Raw genomic sequence first — 20,483 nt, forward strand, 5'->3', positions numbered from 1 at the left:
ATTTGTGTTGACAAATACATTCTTCCCCCCACTGACACTTATGCATCTCATTTTGGATCTGACTTCTTGATCATTTTCTTTTTGTCATTATTTTTTAAACTAGCACACCAGCAGCACACTTGAAGAAGTGCTGGCTAATTTAACGCTTTAACGAGCTGAATTGACAGAATGGTGTAAAGGAAAATAAAATAGGTCCCTCACAAACTTATCTGTATCATCAGGTGTATTTATTTTCTTTGCTAGGTTCCATGGTATTGAAAAAACCTTATTTTATTAATGGCAATGATCATCTCAACTCAAACATTTAACAATTAATCTCTTATTGCACAACGCACACTGTTGCAACAAAAAATATGACTGTGGTGTTTGACAAGATGAGTAAATTCTTCTCACCGATTCCAAGAGTAGTTCATTGTTTTGGACACCACAAGAGTCTTTTTGTTGTTATATATGAATGACAAAAACTCCCAATTAAGGGGCGCTGCCAGGGCTTTTGGGCCCGATGAAAAGAATCTCTACAATTTATAATTTATATAAATTATAAATTTATTAGGGGCCTCTCTGGGACCCTCTCAATCGTGGGCCCCTAGAATCCTTCTCTTTTTGTTCCCCCTTTTCGGCACCCCAGCATAAACCAGTTGTTCTAGATCAGGGGTCGGTGACCTGCGGTCCTTTCAGCCCCCCTGCTGTTGCTCCGGAGGGCGAGTTAGTTATTTCTTTGGAGATTCAGTTGCTCTTGTGACTTTAAAATAAAATTTGTTTTAATAGCTAATAGCTTGCTCAGGAGCACAAATGGAGCGACAATGAAAGCCTCCCCAAACCGGAAAAACTTGTGTTCAACACATGGAACTCCATAGACAACACTATGTTTTTTTCACTACTAGAATGTGAAAAAGTACACATTTGGAATCCTTTCGATCTTTGGATCCACATACCTGTGCGAGCAGATTTTTTCCACAATGAACTTGTGGAATCCGTGCAATCCTGCATGAAGCTAAAAGTGACATCTTACAACCCAGATATTGATATGCTGGTGGGAATGAGCCCAAATGGCTCTTTTAGTGCTCAAGGTTGCAGACCCCTGTTCTAGACGTACAAAATATATTTCTTGGGATGTCTCCAGGCATTGTTAATTTGAGTAAGAATCCAATCAAATGAATTTAACTTGCTTTGGATGAACAAGATTTGTTAGGCATTGATTAAAATGACATCTGCAGTAATCGACTGCAGTTGGGTTTGAGGGAGCAGTTAAGCTCTCCTTAATAGTTCCTGAACAGTTCAGTTTCTGTTAAACTTGTTTTGCTGATGAAACATGATTGTCATTAGGAAAGGGATGACTTGCCAACTGTTATGCCACAATCATACAGGACTTCACTGTCTTCTTCTGGGACAAAAATATTTAATGCACCAAACCAGGGCCCACGATTGACTTACCATGGGAACGTCTTGTTTAATGTCAATGTTCCAATGCAAGTCTGAGTCCATGATTACACAAAGATTTCTGACCACATTTTAGGTTTTCAGCATTGAATCTTTCCCTTTAAATAGGGAATGCAGTCACTCATTTGTTCAACAAGGACAATTTTGCAAAAGCGACTCTTCTTCCATACATGCTCTAAAAAGCAGCTTACCTTTGTATTTAAAGCTCTACATTAAAGGCTACCATGCTTTTAGAAGCTGATTCAATTACTCTTTTCAATCTCTTCTTATATTTTATTGTCTGTGTGTGAGAGTGTGTGCGTTTGTGCATTCTTTGCCCTGTATTATATCACACATGGTGTCTAAACTTTAGTTGTCCATATATATATTAAAGTATAAAGTACAGTCTAGTATCTTTTCCTTTTATTTAATTTCTGTCCTGGTTTTCTTTGCCTTAATTTCCAGCTTTCTGTGTCCATTCATTAATGATTCAATTGCCAAAACTCTGTTAATTCCCGATGTATTTGATGGTTTTATCCTAATCGAAGTCATTGTATTGATAGACATTGTGCTTCTTCTCAGTCCATTTTCGTTTCCTTCAAAATCAGACACCAGCTGATCAAACTTGAAACCCAAGAAAGGTATCTGATTGTGAATTCCTGCTGTCACCAAGTAATGCCAGGAACTGGGTGTTTTCCATTTCTCCTGATTCACAGCCTCCGTGGGACATTTGGTACCGAGCTGCACAAAAAGAATAAACAACTTATGAAAAACTTATACATTTGTTTTTGTGGTGTATCTCATTTTAAAGCCAAATGTGACGATGCTACTAGAGTTGCATACGAGCAGCCTACACAGTGGATTCACGTTTTTTATTATATTTATTATTATATGTATATTACATCCCACTCTCAACCCAACCGGTCGAGGCAGATGCCCGCCCCCCCTGAGCCTGGTTCTGCTCAAGGTTTCTGCCTCTTAAAGGAAGTTTTTCCTTGCCACTGTTGCCAAGTGCTTGCTCATCGGGGGATCTGTTGGGTCTCTTTAAATAAATTTATAAAGAGTTTGGTCTAGACCTGCTCTATATGTAAAGTGCCTTGATGTAACTTTGTTATGATTTGGCGCTATACAAAAAAGAGAAATTATATTTAGAAAATACCAACATTTTTATGCCGGTGGTATCATCTTAAAGGCCAGTCAGTGAAAGTATCGTCAACATGAAACAGCAAAAAAGGTGGAGACCGCTTCTCAGAAGCACTCCACCGCACATTGTAGTCATGCGTGACATTTAAAGAAAGCATTTTTTCGTTTCTTACTTCCTGCTTTCTCACAGCCTACACCGATTACTTACGTTACATTGTAAAACACAGAATTACTTTAGATATGAAGCATTCACTATAAATTACTTTATGATGATAAATTGAAAATGAATTGTATTTTTTATGGCAACTGTGCAATATAATGACATGGAGTATAAGAATAGAAACGCAAAATGAATAAGCACCATTTTTATTTTATTTTTTTTTTTAAATATCTTGCATCCATACAATGAAATAGGCTATAATTATAATAATAGCAAACAAGTAATGATGCGGTGGAATTGTATTTTTCTTAGGATCACAGATAGCTGCACAACTGCAATAAACATAAAGCCTGTATACAGCCATAGTTATAGGCTGTTCAATCTATGGAAGCCCGTAAGTCCAAAAGGACTCCGTGCGTTTAGTGCGGCTGCTATTCTTAAAGGAGACGCATCGTTAAACGGTGAAGTCTCAGCCAAGGAAATGCGACGTTTGCTATAGCTTTAAGAAGAAAATAAAGGTCATTGTTTTGTAAAATTAAAATTCTCCTACAACGTAACTTTTGGTTTGATAAGCTAGCCAGGAAAATGCTTGCGTACCGGCGTAAATTTCGGTGCAGCCCGAGCTACTAAAACCTGCTGTCGGCCCTCCGGCGTTCATCTTAAATGGTCTATTTTCACAGACAAGTGTGGACCTGAGTTTGTTATTTTAGTGGGCACAGTTAAACCAACGGCATGGACACAGAGGAAGACGAAGTTTCGGGCACAGGTCCTGCATTTGAGACGACCGGAGACCCAAAGGAGGCCCCTACATCATCCACGGACTCGCCTGAGACGCTAAGTGGGAGGAGAGGGCGAGCGAGGCGGCTGAAAACCGCCGCGAACCCCGCGGACTCCTGTGCGTCTGGCTCCGGCCCTGGTCGCTCTGCGCGTGTTTTGCGTGCCAGGGCAGCCAAGAGAAAACCTGAAAGTCTGCTTCGTGGACATGGAGGAAGAGCAGCACGATCACGGTGCAAAAACTCCCGTGTCACGCAGTAAGTGCGTGCAGAGGCACCACAGCTCCATACCCACAACCACATCATCTAGCTGCTAGAACAGGAGCCTGTAAGGAGATCCAGTGAGATTGCAGTGGCTGTCGGAAGTGTGTTTTATCAGTGGGGTTTTCTTAAAGCTATAGAATTACTAGATGTTGAGACCCAAAGCAAACTAGTTGCATGCCTTTGTTATCCTTTCTGATCACAATGAAAGAATAGTGAAGTTAACATCTACGACATGTTTACCCAGTAGAACTACATATTTACGTTTAATTTGCACCTGGCACTTACTGACTAAATACTCTCTCTTACACAGAAGTGTCTCGAAGAAATCCTCAACCAAAAAAGGTATATGTGCTCAAATTCACATCACTTGGATGCAGGAGTTTCATTCATCTGATTTATTCGACATTTCACTAACACGCTTACACTCTCAGCATGCAAACATGTCCCTGGACCAAAGCTGTCCAAATCTAGACAGGGGAAAGGCAGACCCTCAACCCGAGCCTCACACAAATCACCAGCAACATCATGCAAGCCTGAAGCAGAGATAAAGGCTTCATCGTGTGGTAAGAAAAGGCACACTTGTGTTCTTTTTTACTGCACAGTTCCGCATTAGGGACAGCAATAAGATTGTGGTATATTATAATGCAGCAATTACTTAATATGGAACTTACTATTCCTGCTTTTCAGGAGAGGAAATTATTGCCTTGAAGGGAAACAGTGATAAGTGAGTGCTATTCTTCTTAATAAATGAGCAGCAAATTAAAGGTTTGCAAAAGTGAATTTCATTTGGGCCAGTTTGTTATTGATGTCCACATTAGCATTGCAGGTCCAGGTCAGTCTATCAATAAGGACCCTCCATTTACAGATGTCCCAGATGACCTGAACCATAAACCCAACATAAAGATGTATGTTTAGCTCACTATCTTTACCTCGTGTTTATTAGTTGTTATTTTATATGAAGACATTATAAATGGTAACTGTTCAAATGTTTCAGATACTTATTATTTATCTTCTAATTCTCCAGGGAAAAATCAAAGCAGTGTATGACAATAGAGCAAAAAGAAGTCAAGAAAGAGGAGTCAGAGGAGGAGAATGATGGAAATTGCATGAAGAAGTAAGAATATACTATGATCAATGTGTACGTTGTGGATAGATGTGGTTATAACACAATCAAGCATAAAGTAAAGAAATATGAATTACTGTGTTTTTTTGGGCATTTTAGAATCCATGCTAAATTTAAAAATTTGATCTTGTTTAGGCGAGGTAGACAGCCCAGAGATGATAAAGCCCCTCGACAGCCAAAACGAAGGTACTGGCGTATAATTTCTTATAATACAACTGTGTTCATTATACAATGTGGTTACTACATAACTATCGTTTTTTTTTGTGTATCACAGGAAAAAGCCCCCAGTGCAGTATGTCCGCTGTGAAATGGAAGGCTGTGGTACTGTCTTAGCCCATCCACGCTACCTCCAGGTATGACATCCTGTTACTTGTAACCATGACAACCCCAACTATTTTTAAAAGCTCTGTCTGGTATCTCACACTACTATACTATAGATAAATTATTAGCTTCTTCTCTGACATATCATTTATATTTTCTTATATACTAATTTCAATCTTTATAGTTTCAGAATATCAATTAAATTGTGTAAATTATCCAAATAGATGAATTGGTGTTAATGTTTTCTGTTATCTCTTTATTTCAGCACCATATAAAATACCAACACTTGCTAAAAAAGAACTATGTGTGTGACCACCCTTCATGTGGCCGATTGTTTCGTCTGCAGAAGCAGCTGCTGCGCCATGCAAAACACCACACAGGTTATATTAAGGCACAGGTGTTTACATACACAGTGCTTCTATTTATTTGCTTTTTACTCAGTTATAAATCCTAAAGTAAGAGATATTTTATCAACCTCCATGTTATTTAACTTCCACTTTCATTGCATTTGCTTATTTTCTTTCAGATCAAAGGGACTACATTTGTGAGTATTGTGCTCGTGCCTTCAAGAGCTCACATAACCTTGCTGTGCACAGGATGATCCACACAGGAGAGAAGCCAATACAGTGAGTAGGGGCAGCTTATCAATTTATTCACAATGAATTAACTTGCCTTATGCATTTAGATTGCAAACATTGATGTCACTGGTAACTACTAATCTCCTTGTCTCTGCATTTTTTTTTGTATGTGTAGTCCAAAATGTAAATCCTGCCGGATTAACGTAGTAATACATAGAGTATAGACCAAAGTATGTCTTGGACTGAATGACTATAAACCCTGTTTATGAATGGTCTCCTTAATTGTACCTATTGATGGGATTACCTCATACTTTGACATATTATTTTTATTTTTATTACTTTGACATATTATTTTTATTTTTATTAATACTTCCTTTATTAGTTGCGTGTAAGATTGTCATTATATTTTCACTTTAGATTTTCTAAAAGACTTCCTGAAGAAAAAACTATTTTCTCTAATCCATAAATTGTCCACCAACATATATAGTTTTTGTTTTGGTCCTGATTTGGTTCTGAACGTATCTGAATACATTTAGTCAAATACTGCATGTTAATACAGTTCTGAGGTACTTTTCTTTGTTTCATTTTGTTATCTTTTACTTCTAAACTCTTCTGAGTAAATTGTAGTGTCACTGGAGGTGAATTGATACCTGAGCTGGAGCTCACTTTGGACTACAACATCTTTTGTCTCCATCTTGTGGCAGGTGTGAGATCTGTGGCTTCACGTGCCGTCAGAAGGCATCCTTAAACTGGCATATGAAGAAGCATGATGCAGAAGCCTCCTACCAGTTCTCATGCTCCATTTGTGCCAAAAAGTTTGAGAAAAAGGACTCTGTTGTTGCACACAAAGCCAAGAGCCACCCTGAGGTGCTCATAGCTGAAGCCTTAGCAGCTAATGAGGGCACAGTAATAAGCAGCCCTATCCCCGCCTCAAAGTCTGAGCAGTGCTCTGTCAGTCAGGGGAGCCAGGAGGCGCTGGATGGTACCCTCACGCCACTACAGCAGGTGGTACTTCCACTCGCCCCACAGACACAGGCAGATGTATCTCAAGGCAAGTTCCTCCAATTACCAAAGCATCAAGTGGTGCATGTAACACATCTTACCACTGCTTGTCCCGTTCAGCTGACCAGCACTAGCAACCCCCAACTCATCCAACTCCCCACCATTCCTGCCAGCACTGTCACACCCATGACCACTGCAGACACCCAGAGCACACTCCTCACCCTGAGCTCCGTCACCACCCTCGCTCCCCAGCAGGAAATGCAATGGGGCAGGGAGAGTGATGTTGCACAGATAGCTGGAGAGGGTGAGCTGTGGGAGAGAGTTGTAGTGGGGAGGGGTCATCAGGAAGTTGGTGATATAATGTGGGAGAGCAACAGGGAGCAGAGGAAGGAAGATGAGGGTGTTGTTTGGGAGCGGGAGGGAGAGAGACAGATTTTGTTACAGTGTGCTGAAATTCATGGAGATCATTTAATTTAGATGGAAAATGGAGAACTTCATAAATGGTAAGATGAAGGAACATATTACTGAAGAAAATGTCAAATGTTGATAGACTGACATGAATATTTAATATAACTGAATTTCTTTATTTCTTGTCATAAAGTATAACATAGTAGTCACATACAGGACTCAGTTTATGGGCTACTTTACATCAGGGAGTATAATTTATAATATTATATAATACGTACACTTCTTATACCACTATCTTTTATAACTTTTGGTTTATCACTGTGTTTATCAGTGCATTTGTTAAAAACTTTTTACATTTTTGAACAACACTCAATTATGATTATACATAATATACAAGAACATCAAAAAGACATAACTCCCACAGTATCCACATTCTGTTTATGTGGATCTTTTTTTTGCAATTACAGAGTTTCATGGAGATAATGAGGTTAATTCCAATTGTTTAATTTACTTCAACTACAAATAAAATTGCACTGTGAGCAAGATCCACAACCATATGAGATTCTTTGTCTAAAAAGAAAGTATTTTTGTTTTACAGCAATATGAGAGTGCGACAATATAAGATTGCAGTCTAGAATAATTAGTTTTGTTAACCAAAACAGTTCACTGGAATTCAGCCACTAACACATAATGACAAAGTGAAAACTTGTTTTTAAAGATGTATTTAAAAAGAGAAAAGAAAACTTCACCTTGACGATGTTAAAATTTGATGTTTCTTTTCCATTTAAATTGTATATTTTTATTCTAACCTTGCTTACAACAGTGATCACAATGGTGTCTTTAAATGAAAAGCAAAAATAAATATAAAAGTGACAACACACAAAACCTGAATTCATAAGAGCTTTATTTGTGTTTCAAGAAGTGATGAAAAGGTATACATTGTTTTGTGGATATGTTTTCCCCAGCCGCATTCAATTAATCAAGAACACTTCTTTAATTGAAAACATGAAAATGTGGATTTCAAATAACACATATCCCTAAATAAAATATAAATTTGGTAATGAAGGTGCCTCGAAAATTTTTATTCTAGATGGGATAAATGCAAATATGGACACCAATGCTTTCGTCTTGTGTGTTTTTTGTTTGTTTGTTAGATTATATTGGTCACAGTGAACCTTTATGTGATTTCCCATATCAACCTGCAGGTGCTGAAAAAGATTAGTTTTAATATTTGCGGAAGGGTGGGTGAGCCACACGGTGACGTTTTTTGGGAGAAAGGGCCTCCTGTACGTCCCCCTAAAAACGCCCCTGTGGCTTGCGGAACCAATTGAATCCCCTCTGGCTGCGTGCATGTCAACATGAAGTCCGGCAGAAACACGCTGCGCCGCCGCTCGCGCTGAGGGACCTCCGGCTCGTGCTCAAACCTCTACGATAACAAAAAAAAAAAAAAACAACAACAAAACTAATCCCGCGCGTGAAAGCGTCTGTCTTCATCCGGCTCGCGGCCGCTAACCCACCTTTATAAACCGGGGCTGGAGTATAAATGGCTGGGCAAGAGGAGCCAACGACACCCGGGCTGGACACGCCGGTGGGCGGACGGTCGAGGACCGAGAGAGCGGTGGCTCTTGCCCGGCTACTGTACCACGAATGCACCCATCTGCTCCAGCTATACGTGAGTTATCGCTTTGCACGCTCGTTTTGCTCACCTCGTAGCGGTCAAGCGGTGGGACACACTCCCCTCTCCGTTAGTTGGGGCTTGTCGTTGTCCCGGGGCAGCTAGCTACCTGTCGCTTTTTTGTGCGTGTGTGTGTTGCGCCTCTATTGGGTTCACATTTAACACTCACTACTATGCACTTGTGTGTTATTGAATTGATGCTGTGGTGCAGATTGTAATTACACTAAAAGACGCCCCCACCCTCAGCCCCCATTTCCCCGAGGAGCCCTAATGGATAGGGTGCATTGGATGTTTTTTTTTTTTTTTCATGTTTGTCATGCTTCTTTGTCTCATCTTCTTTTTATACTACCTTTTAATAAATCAATACAATCAATATGTTTTTCACTTAGAGTCCATTTTGCGTTTGATCCAGAACAAGGGTAAAGCCATAAATACAAGGCCAGTGGAAGCTTGTATTTGTCCGCTTTGCGGCAGGCCAGCATCTAAAAATATCTTTTTCTTTTCATTATTCTCTCCAGAAAAAGAGGGAGACCTTCTTGTTGGACCACGCCCCAGACGATGGACGCATCGTGTCCCTGTCCCCAGACTCAGAGGAGCCCAGCACAGAGGAGAAGGTGCAGTTGTTACATTCAGCTCTGCGGCAGTGCTTGGGCCTGCTCCACTGTGTTATCCTGAAGGAAGAGGAGGAATGGGGCGAGCTGGAGGGCGACTATGAGACCATGAGGAAGAACGTCCGAATACGGCTGGAGCATTTGCTTTACACCACCAAAGATCTGGCAGAGACTGAAGACAACACCCTGGAAGTCACACCTGACCATCAGTGTAACGAGGTAAAGTATTTCTTATAGTTACATAACTATCTGTTCTCTCATGTGGTACGAGAAAGCCACAGCATTGTAGTAATGTAGTTCTGTTCATTCTTAAATAACACTTACATCAATACATTTAATAAATAGACAAAGAAAGCAGAAGAAATGGTCTTTCTGAATTATACATATTTTGACAATTCATTTATCTTCCTTATAACAAACAGTAACAAAAAATACATAATTCCAAGCAAAGAGGAATATAGAGAAATGTATAATGCCCCTTTTCACTCAGATGACAGGAAACCCTCCTTTTCTCCATGAAATAATTTTTTTTCACCTAGATGTTTGGAGAATTATATATATCATAGTGTTTACACATTTAATCAAACCTTGAACTACAACCTTTAGAATCATAATCCTAATCTCTTAGATACTCACAAAAATCCTTTGAACTGAATTCATTAATCAACATTTTTATATTTATAGGAAAAAATCCAAAACAATGCAAAAAAGATGTGCTTATTGTGATGATGTGATCCACAGGGAGTCTGTTCATTGTTTGTGTTTCCTGACCTTAAACTTTTATGTTGTGGTTCACTCTCACGACTCTCATAATGTTTACAGAAAACAGCAAAAAATGTACTTTTAACATAGAGTGAGACGAAATAGTTGCTCATGTAATTTATATTTGTGTGCCTTAACGATGATCCCTTTTATGTTATCTTTCGTACTGTATCTCAGTGTAATGAAAGGCATTTGATGTTGACTTGCTCTCTTTTGTGTAGGAAACTGATGGTGCAGGGGGAGTTTTTGGGCTCAAAATTTGGACCTATCGAGTGCTGGTGGAGCTAGTCCACTGGGCAGACCATGCAGTCCAAACCCTGCATGTCTTACACACCGAGAGCGAAGGGACAGAAGAAATATAATTTTCTTTATTTCAATCCACCAACATCTACGAATGAACTCACTCAACACTAACAGCCAGCTTTCCCTTTTACTCATTCCAAATAAAATATAAAGTAACTTGGAATATTCTCTGTGAACGCTAGAGGTTAAAAATGTACTGCTTAACTAAAATCATTACTAAGCTCATTTGTTAAAGCCCAGTAGAAAGTTTTTCCCAGACGCTGGTATTTCCACAGCAAGTGTGAAAATGACCTTTGGTTTGCTACAGTTGCTATTTCCTTTGACAAGGAAATGAGTGCATACTTTATACTGTATTAAGGTTGGTTTGTTTGGTGCAGTGGCAGCATTTGACTGTTTGGAGATGTATTCTTTTGTATACAGTGTGTAATTTAATTTATTGAAGTGGATTTACTTTTGATGTCAAAATAGCTGCTGTTCATAACACTCCAAAATCTATTAATTGCTAGAATGTAGCCAAAAACACATGACTGATAAACTGTGACTTATGTGCAGCTGAATCTGTAGCCCTTTGCTATTTTAATAGGTCAACTTAGCTCTTAATATGTAACAGTATTAATCAAAATAATTCCATATAGAATTTCATGTTTTCATATATCGACTGAATGCTTTTAGAGTTTATTGTCTGGCACAATCTGTGATGATCAAGTGTCATGTTTGCTGCTCTGGACACCCACGTTCTCTCCTGATGTTATACTTGAATGTGCTGCTACACTGTTCTCAATTTTCAACTATGAAGAAGGCTGAAAAAATGTAGGAGAAGCGCTGTGTGGGACTAATGTTTCATGGTTGGATTGTAATGTAGCCAAATGCATCAAACACTCTGCACCACAACGTATTCACTGTAGTGTTAAACATTTGACACAGCATAGACTCACTGTGTGAATGATTGTGACTTCCAGACTTGGTGGTCTGGTGAATTTCTAAATGCCATGCTTTTCTTTTATCTGTGATGAATAACTGGATGTGCATTGAAGATTAAAGCGCAATCTTAACCCTCAATTCGTATATTTTTTTTTGACGATGACTTCACTTTCTCTTTATATTTTTAACACTCAACTTACTGCGCAGAGACAATCGTTTTCTACTTCAATAATTTCCAAGGATGTTTCCCAGAAACACCGATATAATCTATTTTGGATAATTGTAGTTATTTTAATAAAAGCCTCTGATAAATCTAATGGGTGGTTGGGGGAGATGGCTTGTTAAACTGCCAAAAACATGGCACTGAGCCCCAGTTAGACATTGGTTTTTACGAACTTATGTGTGACTTGCTGGAAATCACTGATTTATTTATTTATTTATTAGATGTAATGTAAAATCTTTCCACCTTTTATGTTAAAATCTTAATTTGAAAAGTAACTTGCCACAAAAACTGTCCCACAAAAAACACGATATTTGCCTTTGAAACAGGAACATAAAACATACAATGGAAATAAATAAGGCTGATTACGAGCGGATGTAAAAAAAAATGTAGCGTGAAGTAGCCGAGTAGAGTAAATGTATTTCGTTGGTGCCTACCTCTGTAGACAGACTGCTTAAAAGCGAAGTATTGATTTAATGAGACTTTCAGGTGAATACAACAACGACAGCATTTTGTCCCTGGCATCAGGTAGTCGCTGTGTTGGTGGGGGCTCGGTGCCAAAATGTCCTCAGAGGTGGGTGCACCCCATTTTACCATTAGAACCCCAAAGGATGTTGTGCACATGCGCGTTGAGCAATCTACCGGAGCGCGAGAGGTAGCGAAGCGGAGTCCTAATGGCGGAGAATGTACGGTCGCCTTTTGACTACCGGGAGCCACCGACCCTCGACAGCGACGGGGATGGGAGCAAGCCGCCGCCGCCACGGGGGTGAGTGAGCTCGGGCAGCCTCCCGTCTTGCCGCCGCTCGGGTTTGTTTTTTTTTTGTTGTTGTTTGTTTTTTCTTTTTTTCTCCACCGGGGGATTTTGTGAGCTAAATGCAAGCGCCAGAGACGCACGCGCCGCTGCAGGCGTGCGCGTTTGTTTGGTTAACGTTAGCAGCCTTTATTCGCGTGCATGAATCCGCTGTAACGTTGCAGAAAAACGGAACCGGGGGAGGCGGTTTGGACTGCAGCCGCCGTGTCCCTTCGAGGTTAGCCTTCCCCCGGGCTGCTCGCTTCGTTTGTTGCGGCCGCCGTTCATTTTTGATGTTTTGACTGCACACAAGTCTGAGGTTAGCGGCTAGAAGCTAACACGCTAGTCGTGGTTTAGCATTGATGTTAGCTTGCAGCCACCGCAGATCATTAACATAAGATCGCCGATCAGATCTCTGCTCTCTCGTCGATAATCCCTGCCCTGTCTCTGATTTCTTAGCCTGCAGACGAACAGATAATGGAACAATGTCAGTATATTCACGCTCCCCTGCGCCGCCTGACTTGTTCAGCTGGTGCAGATCATGACTCGTGGCTTGCTTAGCTTTGAGTAAACAAAGTTGCTGACCACGACCAAAATCGACCTGAAAGCACAGTGCAGGCACTGGGGTTAGTGAATTAAGCACGCTTTTGTTGTGCTAATCAGTCTTGTGTAGATTCATTTATACAGTATGACGTGATTGCAGAAAGGGGTGGGGCGATTTCCAATACTTTGATTGAAAATCAAAATTATAAGCGAGATAGCTGAAGTCAAGGTTTCTCACGAATGAACTGCGATCATCACCTCTCTACTGTTTGGGACTGATTCTCACCTGGTCCCCAGGTAAACTGGTTTCGAGGACAGAAAACCAGCTATGCTGGACTAAGTAATTTAAAATCAGGGTGATTCGACCACAGTCACTATGCAGCCAGTAATGTGTGAAGGGCTGAGAAATGATACAAATAGATACTGAATCTTTGAGTCGATGAAAAGAAAGTTTGTTTTTATAATTAATTGGGGTAATTTTTCAAGCAAAGATGCCAAATCTCTCAAACTGAGACTTTCTTCATTGTGAGGATTTGTTGTCTACCTTTGTCCATGTCAAAGTAAATGCAGTTATGGATGTAGTGAAATATTATCAGCACTGATTGATCTGCAGATAACGTTTTAAGAAAGTTGTTTAGTATTTAGCATTTGCTGTCGTTGAGCAATTATTTTTCTGATTATTCTAACATGGATCAATCAATTGTTTAATTCTTTGTTGAGAAATCGTTGGGTTATGAATTATTGGTATGAAAATTTACTGCCTTACTTTAGGCTTATGTGATTCTTTACTGTTTTACAGGCCAACCAAACTGGTTCTTTTAACAGGAAAATAATATTGAGATTAAAGCCTTTATTACAATTAGTAAGTGGCAGGAAGACAAGGAACAGGGAGCGAGAGCAAAAGAGGAGAGTGACCCACAAACACAGGCCGCAGGATGGAACCAAACCCAGAATGCCACAACATGACACACGTGCCAACCACCCAACCACCCCAGCTACCGTGTGAAGACTAATTGATGGTGCAAATATTTCTCAAGTCGGACATGCTGAACAGTGCATGTGCACATGTTTTCTGATTTTACATTAACATTCAAAACTCTCGCTGCACCCTATACCAAAACCAGCAATATAGTTTTCCAAGTAGGTTTGTTTTGATTGCTTGCCAATTTAGAGGTGTTTAAATTTAGAACACAACACTGTCACCGCTGCAAGTAATTCATAGCTTTATTATTACAGTTGATGAGTAATCCACCTATTGTGATGATTGATGCATTGCCTTCTTTTCCACAGTTAGCACATGTGCCACTCATTGGGGCAGCCCTACACTCAGTCAGACTTATCTATATGCATAATGATGCTATATGAAACCCTGCTTTTGTTTCTACAGGCGTGTGTGTGGGAGAAAAAGGAAGGGGACACCTGTGAAGGTGTGTGACAGAGCGTATGTAACTGAAGATGAGGAGGAGGAGAGCATGTCAGAACACAGCTACAGCCCTGGTATATGTAGGAACACACTCGTTCTTTTTGCCACATGCTGCTGTTTATATCCACCCTGGGTCTTATTGTAAACAAGTGCCCCATGTTGTATTGAGAATGTGGTGTTGTAAGGAGAGACAGTTCCTGTCTTTCAACATAAGGTCTGTGGTTGTTAATGAAGCTGCTAAGATATGTTCAATTAAACAGTCTACTCTGTCCCAGGTGATGGCCAGTACCCAGAGGGTGCTGAAGACCGCCTCCCTCCACCTGGAAGTCCCTACTACCTGCCTGATCCCACTCAGCTCTGGTAAAGCGGCCTCTCAACCATGTTTTAAATTTAATAATTAATTTTCCTTTGCTCTGTATTTTTGTGGGGGAATGCATATTGGTCATGGAAGTTTATATTTCCAGTGTGCCAGAGTTGGGGGAGGAAGGGGCAAGTGGGGTTCGGGGGCCTGTCCTCTTTCATCCACCACCAAACTGCCGGATTCGAGAGGTCCACTGTGGGACCCAGGTGCGATTGGTTGTCATAGCAATTCGAGACATTGCCAAAGGGGAGGAGATCACAGTAGACTACAGCCTGACAGACTGGGGCGAAAATGCGATGGTGAGCAACTTGATGACAACTTGAATAAAGTGGACACAGAATGATTGCAGGATGAGTGTGGTGGATGGTCTTTGTTGTTTTTCTCAACACGTCTCCCAAAACCAATGATGAATTGATCATTACTACACAGTAATGATTTTTCAGCCTGTGAAGCCACAGGCTGTAGTTTATTTCTGATCGATCCCTTATTCACAGTCCTGCAACTAAAAATACTCATTAACATGTCTGAATCAAGGGAGAATATAGTGTTATTATATACCGCCTCCTGAAATTATGTATTTGTGACCAGTTTTGAATTGTCTTAAATAAGAACATCTCGTTTTAGGAAGTATTGCAAAGTGGACACATTATTTGTTTTTTCACAGAATTTGTTGCCAATGGAAAAATAACATTTGCTATGAACAATTAATGTAATTTGTAATACAAATGCAGATCCTGTTAATATAGCTACATGTTAATGGGTTTGTTTTGTTTGGTTTTTTTTTAATTGAACTCTCTCTCACCAGGAGGATGAGGCTGGCCCGCACCCACTGTCCTTGTCTGTGTCGGATTACCTTACCCCTTCCTGGTCTTTGTCACCCTCATCTTCCCCACTCACTCACTCTGAACCCAGTGACTCTGATCGTGAAGAGGACGAAGAGGAGGAAGATGACGATGATGATGACGACGACGAAGAGGAAGAAATTGAAGAAATCCGGGGTCGAATGCTGCGCCGTCGCAAGAAGCGCAAGATGCCAGCAGCTGTCAACTCAAAGAAAAAGAGCACGCCTGCCTCCTCCAGAGGACCTGGGCGCCCCTGCTCTTCCTTTTCCCGCCCAGCACCTGTTACACCCCCAGTCAGATCCCAGTCCCAGCCCCCAGTCAACACTTTGGCACCCCCGACCACCAACATCAATAACAACATTAATATAAACATTGGCAGCTCCACTGGTGCCACAGTGAGTCGGCGGCAGCATTGCCCCTACTGCGGCCGCCACTATCGCTCTCTGGCACGGCACCTGGAGAAACACCACGCCAACCAACCAGAGGTCAGGACAGCCATGGAGCTGGCACACCTCCACACACACAACTCTTCAAATGGCAGCACCCCACAGCCACAACCCTCATCGTCCTCCACTGCCGCTACTCATAGTCATTCCTTTGCTGTTCCTCAGCCTTCCGCCTCAAGCCCTGCACCCCCTTCCCTCTTCTCCAGGGAGAAGGAATCACCAGCAACTCGCTCGAGCACAGGTGCCGTCTCATTCTCCCTCTCGCTTTCACCACCTTCTTCAGCTCAAGCTGGAGCTACCAAGAAGGGGCCAAGCTTACCACTGCCAGCTGCAAAACGTCCTGCACCCCCAGTGGTGACCAGGGTAAAGAGTCCGTCACCGCCTCCCCCATCTACTCCCAGAAGAGGTCGGAGGATGAAGAAAGAAAAGCAAGAAGAGCAGCAGAAGGTGGAGGTGGAAAGCTCAAGAAATCAAGAGGAGCTGGTTCCACCTCCCACTCCAGAGCCAGATATAGATCCAGATGAAGATCTGGAGCTCAGCGGAGAAGGGGAAGAAGAACCTCCAGAAGATAAAAATGGAGAGATTGTAAGGTGTGGTTGTCTCTGATGTTCTTTTTATTCTCCCATAACATACTTATTGGTAATATTCTTGCATAGAGCACCATAATTTCAACTGCATATTCTCTCTTTTTCCAGCACACACAGACATCACATGTCACCGCTGCTCTCCTCCCTCTCTTGTCTGGTCCTCTACCTCCGCCGCCAGCAGCACTCTTCTTTCCTCTCTTTGACGCGCTCTCCTCACTCTGCTGAGGCATGGCGCTTGCTCTGCCATTCCAGCCTCTCCCTTCTTATCCTCTACAACCGTCACCGTGAATGTGAGGTGGCAAAGCTCACAGTCCAGGACTACCGCAACCGTGTCACCCCCCAGCTTAACGCCAGCACCGGCTCCCCTTCTGGTATGGAAGCCCTCTTGTCACCCTTTGAGCGCCAGGTTCTCTGTCATCTCCCGCGGGCTGGTGTTTTAGGCAAGCGTGGTCGCACCCAGCCGCTTATTCTCCCGCCACACTGTGAGTCCTGCCTGGACCTGCTTCTTCAAACCAGCCCCAATGTGGGTGTGGACCCAGAGAGCCCTTATGTCTTCTCACGGCCCTACCATTCCCCTGCCACCCCTCTCCGGGGAACGGACCTCCTAAGAAACCTGGCACGAACCAGTGGGGCCAAGAACCCTGGAGCTCTGACAGCAACACGAGTGCGGCGACAGGTTGCCATCCTTACCCAACTGTTACTTTTAGAAGAGGGTGAAGGCCAAGGTGGTGCTACAAAACGCTTGGAGGACTTCCTGGAGCGCGAGTACCATGTGACACAGAACTGCTCCACTATCATACGTGACCCAGCACTTATGGGTCGTGTGGGCCGTGTCGTTCTTTATGGAGAGAGGGAAGGTGTACTTTTCAGAGGGATGAGCCTGCAACACATCTGCCTTGAGTTGGATGGTGAGGAATCGCATCATATAATTTCTGTTTTCAAAATAGTTCCCTGGGCTCATGAGAAGATATGTCATGTATATGTTGTTCAATTCATGTCAAGTTTGGCTTCTGAAAACCTTTAGTAAGTTTGTACTTCAAACATCTCTTTTGAGTCATATTAAGTGTCAACATACTGGTATAAAGTAGAGTAATTCATATGTATAGGACTATCTAAGGAATGTCTGCACTTGAATGACTTTTTAAAGGGGTCAAAAAAAAAACAAACTAACAATAGTGTTGAAGCTGTGAATAGCGTTTGATTTAGTACACATCTAATATAAAAGAGCTTGAGATAGAAAAGGGTAAAATGTTAACAAGCTGAATAAGGCTGGAGTGTCTGAATTCAGCTTATGTCCTCCGAAAAATGGGTATTGTTTTTATATTTCTCAGTTGTAATTTTTCTATTTTTCAGAGTTGAATTCAGTATATTATATATTATACTGTGTATTATTTATACAGTATATTAGTATATAATGTCATATATGAGCAGAAAGCTACAGCACTCTAAAAGACATTTGCTGATGGGGTACAGAATATTACAAATGGTGCAATTTGATGGTTGCACTACGTTTCATTTCAGAGCTGAGCATATGTAAAGTGTGTAGGCACTACATAAGTTGGTCAGAAGGTCAGTTGGTTTTAAATATTTTACAGAAAATTTTTCCAACTATGAACACAGAAGAATTGTCCAACCATGAACAATTTCATTAAGAGACATGTTTAACGACTATAGTTGATCTCTGTTTGAAAAATGCTAAATTTTATGTTAGTGATTTGATTTGAGTTATCTCCCTTTTGTTTTGTTTCTGTCATGCAGTGATGTCTGGAAACTCAGCTGAATCCTTCTCAGAAGATTCTGAGCCAGAAGAAGAGAAGGAGGAAGTTAAGGAGAAGCCTGAGGTGACTGTAAAGAAGAAAGGACCGGGCCGACCACCACGGAAGAAGAGAGCACCCACACCCTCACCAGTCAGCCCATCGATACCTAATGTCCACAAGAGGAGATGTATTCCTCCTAAATCAGGTAACTAACAACCACTAACAGTCTGTGACTTTCTGACATGATCAGTAATTTAATGATACACAATTCAATTTCTCTCACTTACATGAAAACTTCATCCAATCCCTCTGTATCTCAAAGGGAAGCGTGGAGTTCTGAAGCGTCCCTGGTCAGAGGCAGAGCGTGTAGCAGTAGAGACTCACCTCAAGAGAAATCTTATGGAACTACGCGTCCCTGCAAAGGCAGACTGCGAGCGCTGCCTCGAACTCTGCCCTCTGCTAGTTAGCAACCAGCGAGACTGGAGGGCAATCAAGTTTTATGTCCACAACCGCATCCAGCTGCTGAAGAAGCAGGGGAGGAGGGAAAGTGCTGCTGCAGTCTGCTAGAGCGAAACAAAGAGGTGGGAGAGGACACGTACCATAATGTATAAAACCACCAGCAATCACAATGAAGAGAAAAACTCTTGGCTATGATGGAGAGCTCCTTCTCCTCTTTCTTTTGGTGGCTACAGTACCAGAAGTTTAGGTGCTTACCCAGTCTCATGACTCTGACCATAAGGGAGTAGCGTAATAAAAGTAACTAAGCTAAGAAAAGCAGGTGGTATCCAGTTAATAATCATTTGTACTCGGTGTCTGGGAAGCCCAGTGTCTCTTTCTGACAGTGTTTTTTCAAGTGGTTGGACAACATGTACTTGTAAGTGTGAATATGAGTTCAGACACAGTGAATGGTTGTTTTTTATTTTGTTATTTTTTTTTTTTTTTAAGATAATTTTCAACTCTCATTTTTACTATTCTACAAAGTGGAGTGGACTGTTAGGAAATGCAGAAGAGAAAAGGTGACATGCAAAAAAGGGTGTCAAGAGTGATGCTGTACATGCTTTAGACCTCTAAACCACCAGGACATGCTACAACAAACCAACAAACGGTCCCTTCATCTAGCATTCACTTCCACAGAAGGCTGATGACCAAACATGAATGTGTAAAGCTTTTGCGAAAGAACCCAATGGTTATGATGGTTAAAAATCCCCACAGAAAAACTACTTGTTTTCAGGACTGAAATGTGTATGAACTTGTATAGTTTGTGTTTGATATTGACTTGGCATTGTGCCCCCATCCCATGGCACCCAACTGGCAAGTGTATTTAAAAAAAGTATTCTTGAAAGTCTGGGACCATGATGCACCTGTGAATTGGTTCTTGCATACCTCTTATACCATGATCATAGTCAGACTTGTATGTATCAAGGCACGTCTACTTGAATTTATTGCATATCTGAATAAAAAAAAATTATTTCAGAATCAAAATATGGTCATATTCACAATGTACATACTTCCTAATCTATGAAAAGTATACAGTAGTGATTACAAAGTTAGTATTGTGTTATGGTGTAAATATTGTAAATACTATCTGTACTTATTAAAGTGTATGACATTTTGCTGTGTTTTCTTAAACTGGATTGTGAAGTGAGTTTTACACTGGACAGTGAAACAAATAAATACAAAATCTTGAGTTCATTGAAAAAGCTGGCTGTCACAAAAACACCCCCAAAACATTAAAATGTTAACAAACATGCACAATATCTGTAGTTGGTTAAGATGACAACGTGAATGTAGGTGCTCTGATGGCATGTGGCCATTATGTGTGAAATCAAGATGATGTAAAGAGCATGTTGTCTAAAACTGCAGCAGTTTAGTATTTTTTTGTTGTGAATGAGCTAAATGAAAACATGGCTCTGACAGATCCCGCACTCACAGATGTGCGGGTTTCTGGGGAGGACTGTCAGAAATCTCACGTGAATCTGTGGGGTCCAAGTTAAACGCCCCGACGTCGCCGGATATTCTTTTCACAATAAATGTTTAACTTTCATCACCGT

At 41.2% G+C, this 20,483-nt stretch overlaps 2 protein-coding genes across 2 annotated transcripts; both read left to right on the top strand.

The window, feature by feature from the left end:
• Positions 1–3,127: 3,127 nt before the first annotated feature.
• Positions 3,128–7,433, top strand: LOC115058826 (E3 ubiquitin-protein ligase ZFP91-like). The gene is made up of 11 exons (XM_029526362.1): positions 3,128–3,753; positions 4,070–4,101; positions 4,191–4,322; positions 4,447–4,483; positions 4,578–4,664; positions 4,784–4,873; positions 5,018–5,068; positions 5,157–5,235; positions 5,469–5,583; positions 5,730–5,829; positions 6,486–7,433. Exons 1-11 carry the CDS (start codon positions 3,455–3,457, stop codon positions 7,258–7,260), a joined length of 1,797 nt encoding a protein of 598 aa, XP_029382222.1. The 5' UTR covers positions 3,128–3,454; the 3' UTR covers positions 7,261–7,433.
• A 7,450-nt stretch (positions 7,434–14,883) lies between these two features.
• Positions 14,884–20,113, top strand: LOC115059287 (uncharacterized). The gene is made up of 5 exons (XM_029526946.1): positions 14,884–15,099; positions 15,606–16,678; positions 16,784–17,583; positions 18,434–18,637; positions 18,755–20,113. The coding sequence occupies exons 1-5, from the start codon at positions 14,884–14,886 to the stop codon at positions 18,997–18,999; spliced, it is 2,538 nt and encodes an 845-aa protein (XP_029382806.1). The 3' UTR covers positions 19,000–20,113.
• The last annotated feature ends 370 nt before the right edge of the window (positions 20,114–20,483 follow it).

Source organism: Echeneis naucrates, chromosome 18 (genome assembly GCF_900963305.1).
Source record: "Echeneis naucrates chromosome 18, fEcheNa1.1, whole genome shotgun sequence".
NCBI classification, from domain to species: Eukaryota; Metazoa; Chordata; class Actinopteri; order Carangiformes; family Echeneidae; genus Echeneis; species Echeneis naucrates.

Bases quoted from the DNA above. Each gene is read 5' to 3' on its own strand.
- LOC115058826 (XM_029526362.1), top strand. From the start codon at position 3,455: ATGGACACAGAGGAAGACGAAGTTTCGGGCACAGGTCCTGCATTTGAG. The intron at 4,874-5,017 runs GTAAGAATATAC...GATCTTGTTTAG, and splicing joins GATGGAAATTGCATGAAGAA to GCGAGGTAGACAGCCCAGAG. The intron at 5,584-5,729 runs GTTATATTAAGG...ATTTTCTTTCAG, and splicing joins CCATGCAAAACACCACACAG to ATCAAAGGGACTACATTTGT.
- LOC115059287 (XM_029526946.1), top strand. From the start codon at position 14,884: ATGGAAGTTTATATTTCCAGTGTGCCAGAGTTGGGGGAGGAAGGGGCA. The intron at 16,679-16,783 runs GTGTGGTTGTCT...CTCTTTTTCCAG, and splicing joins AAAAATGGAGAGATTGTAAG to CACACACAGACATCACATGT. The intron at 17,584-18,433 runs GTGAGGAATCGC...TCTGTCATGCAG, and splicing joins CATCTGCCTTGAGTTGGATG to TGATGTCTGGAAACTCAGCT.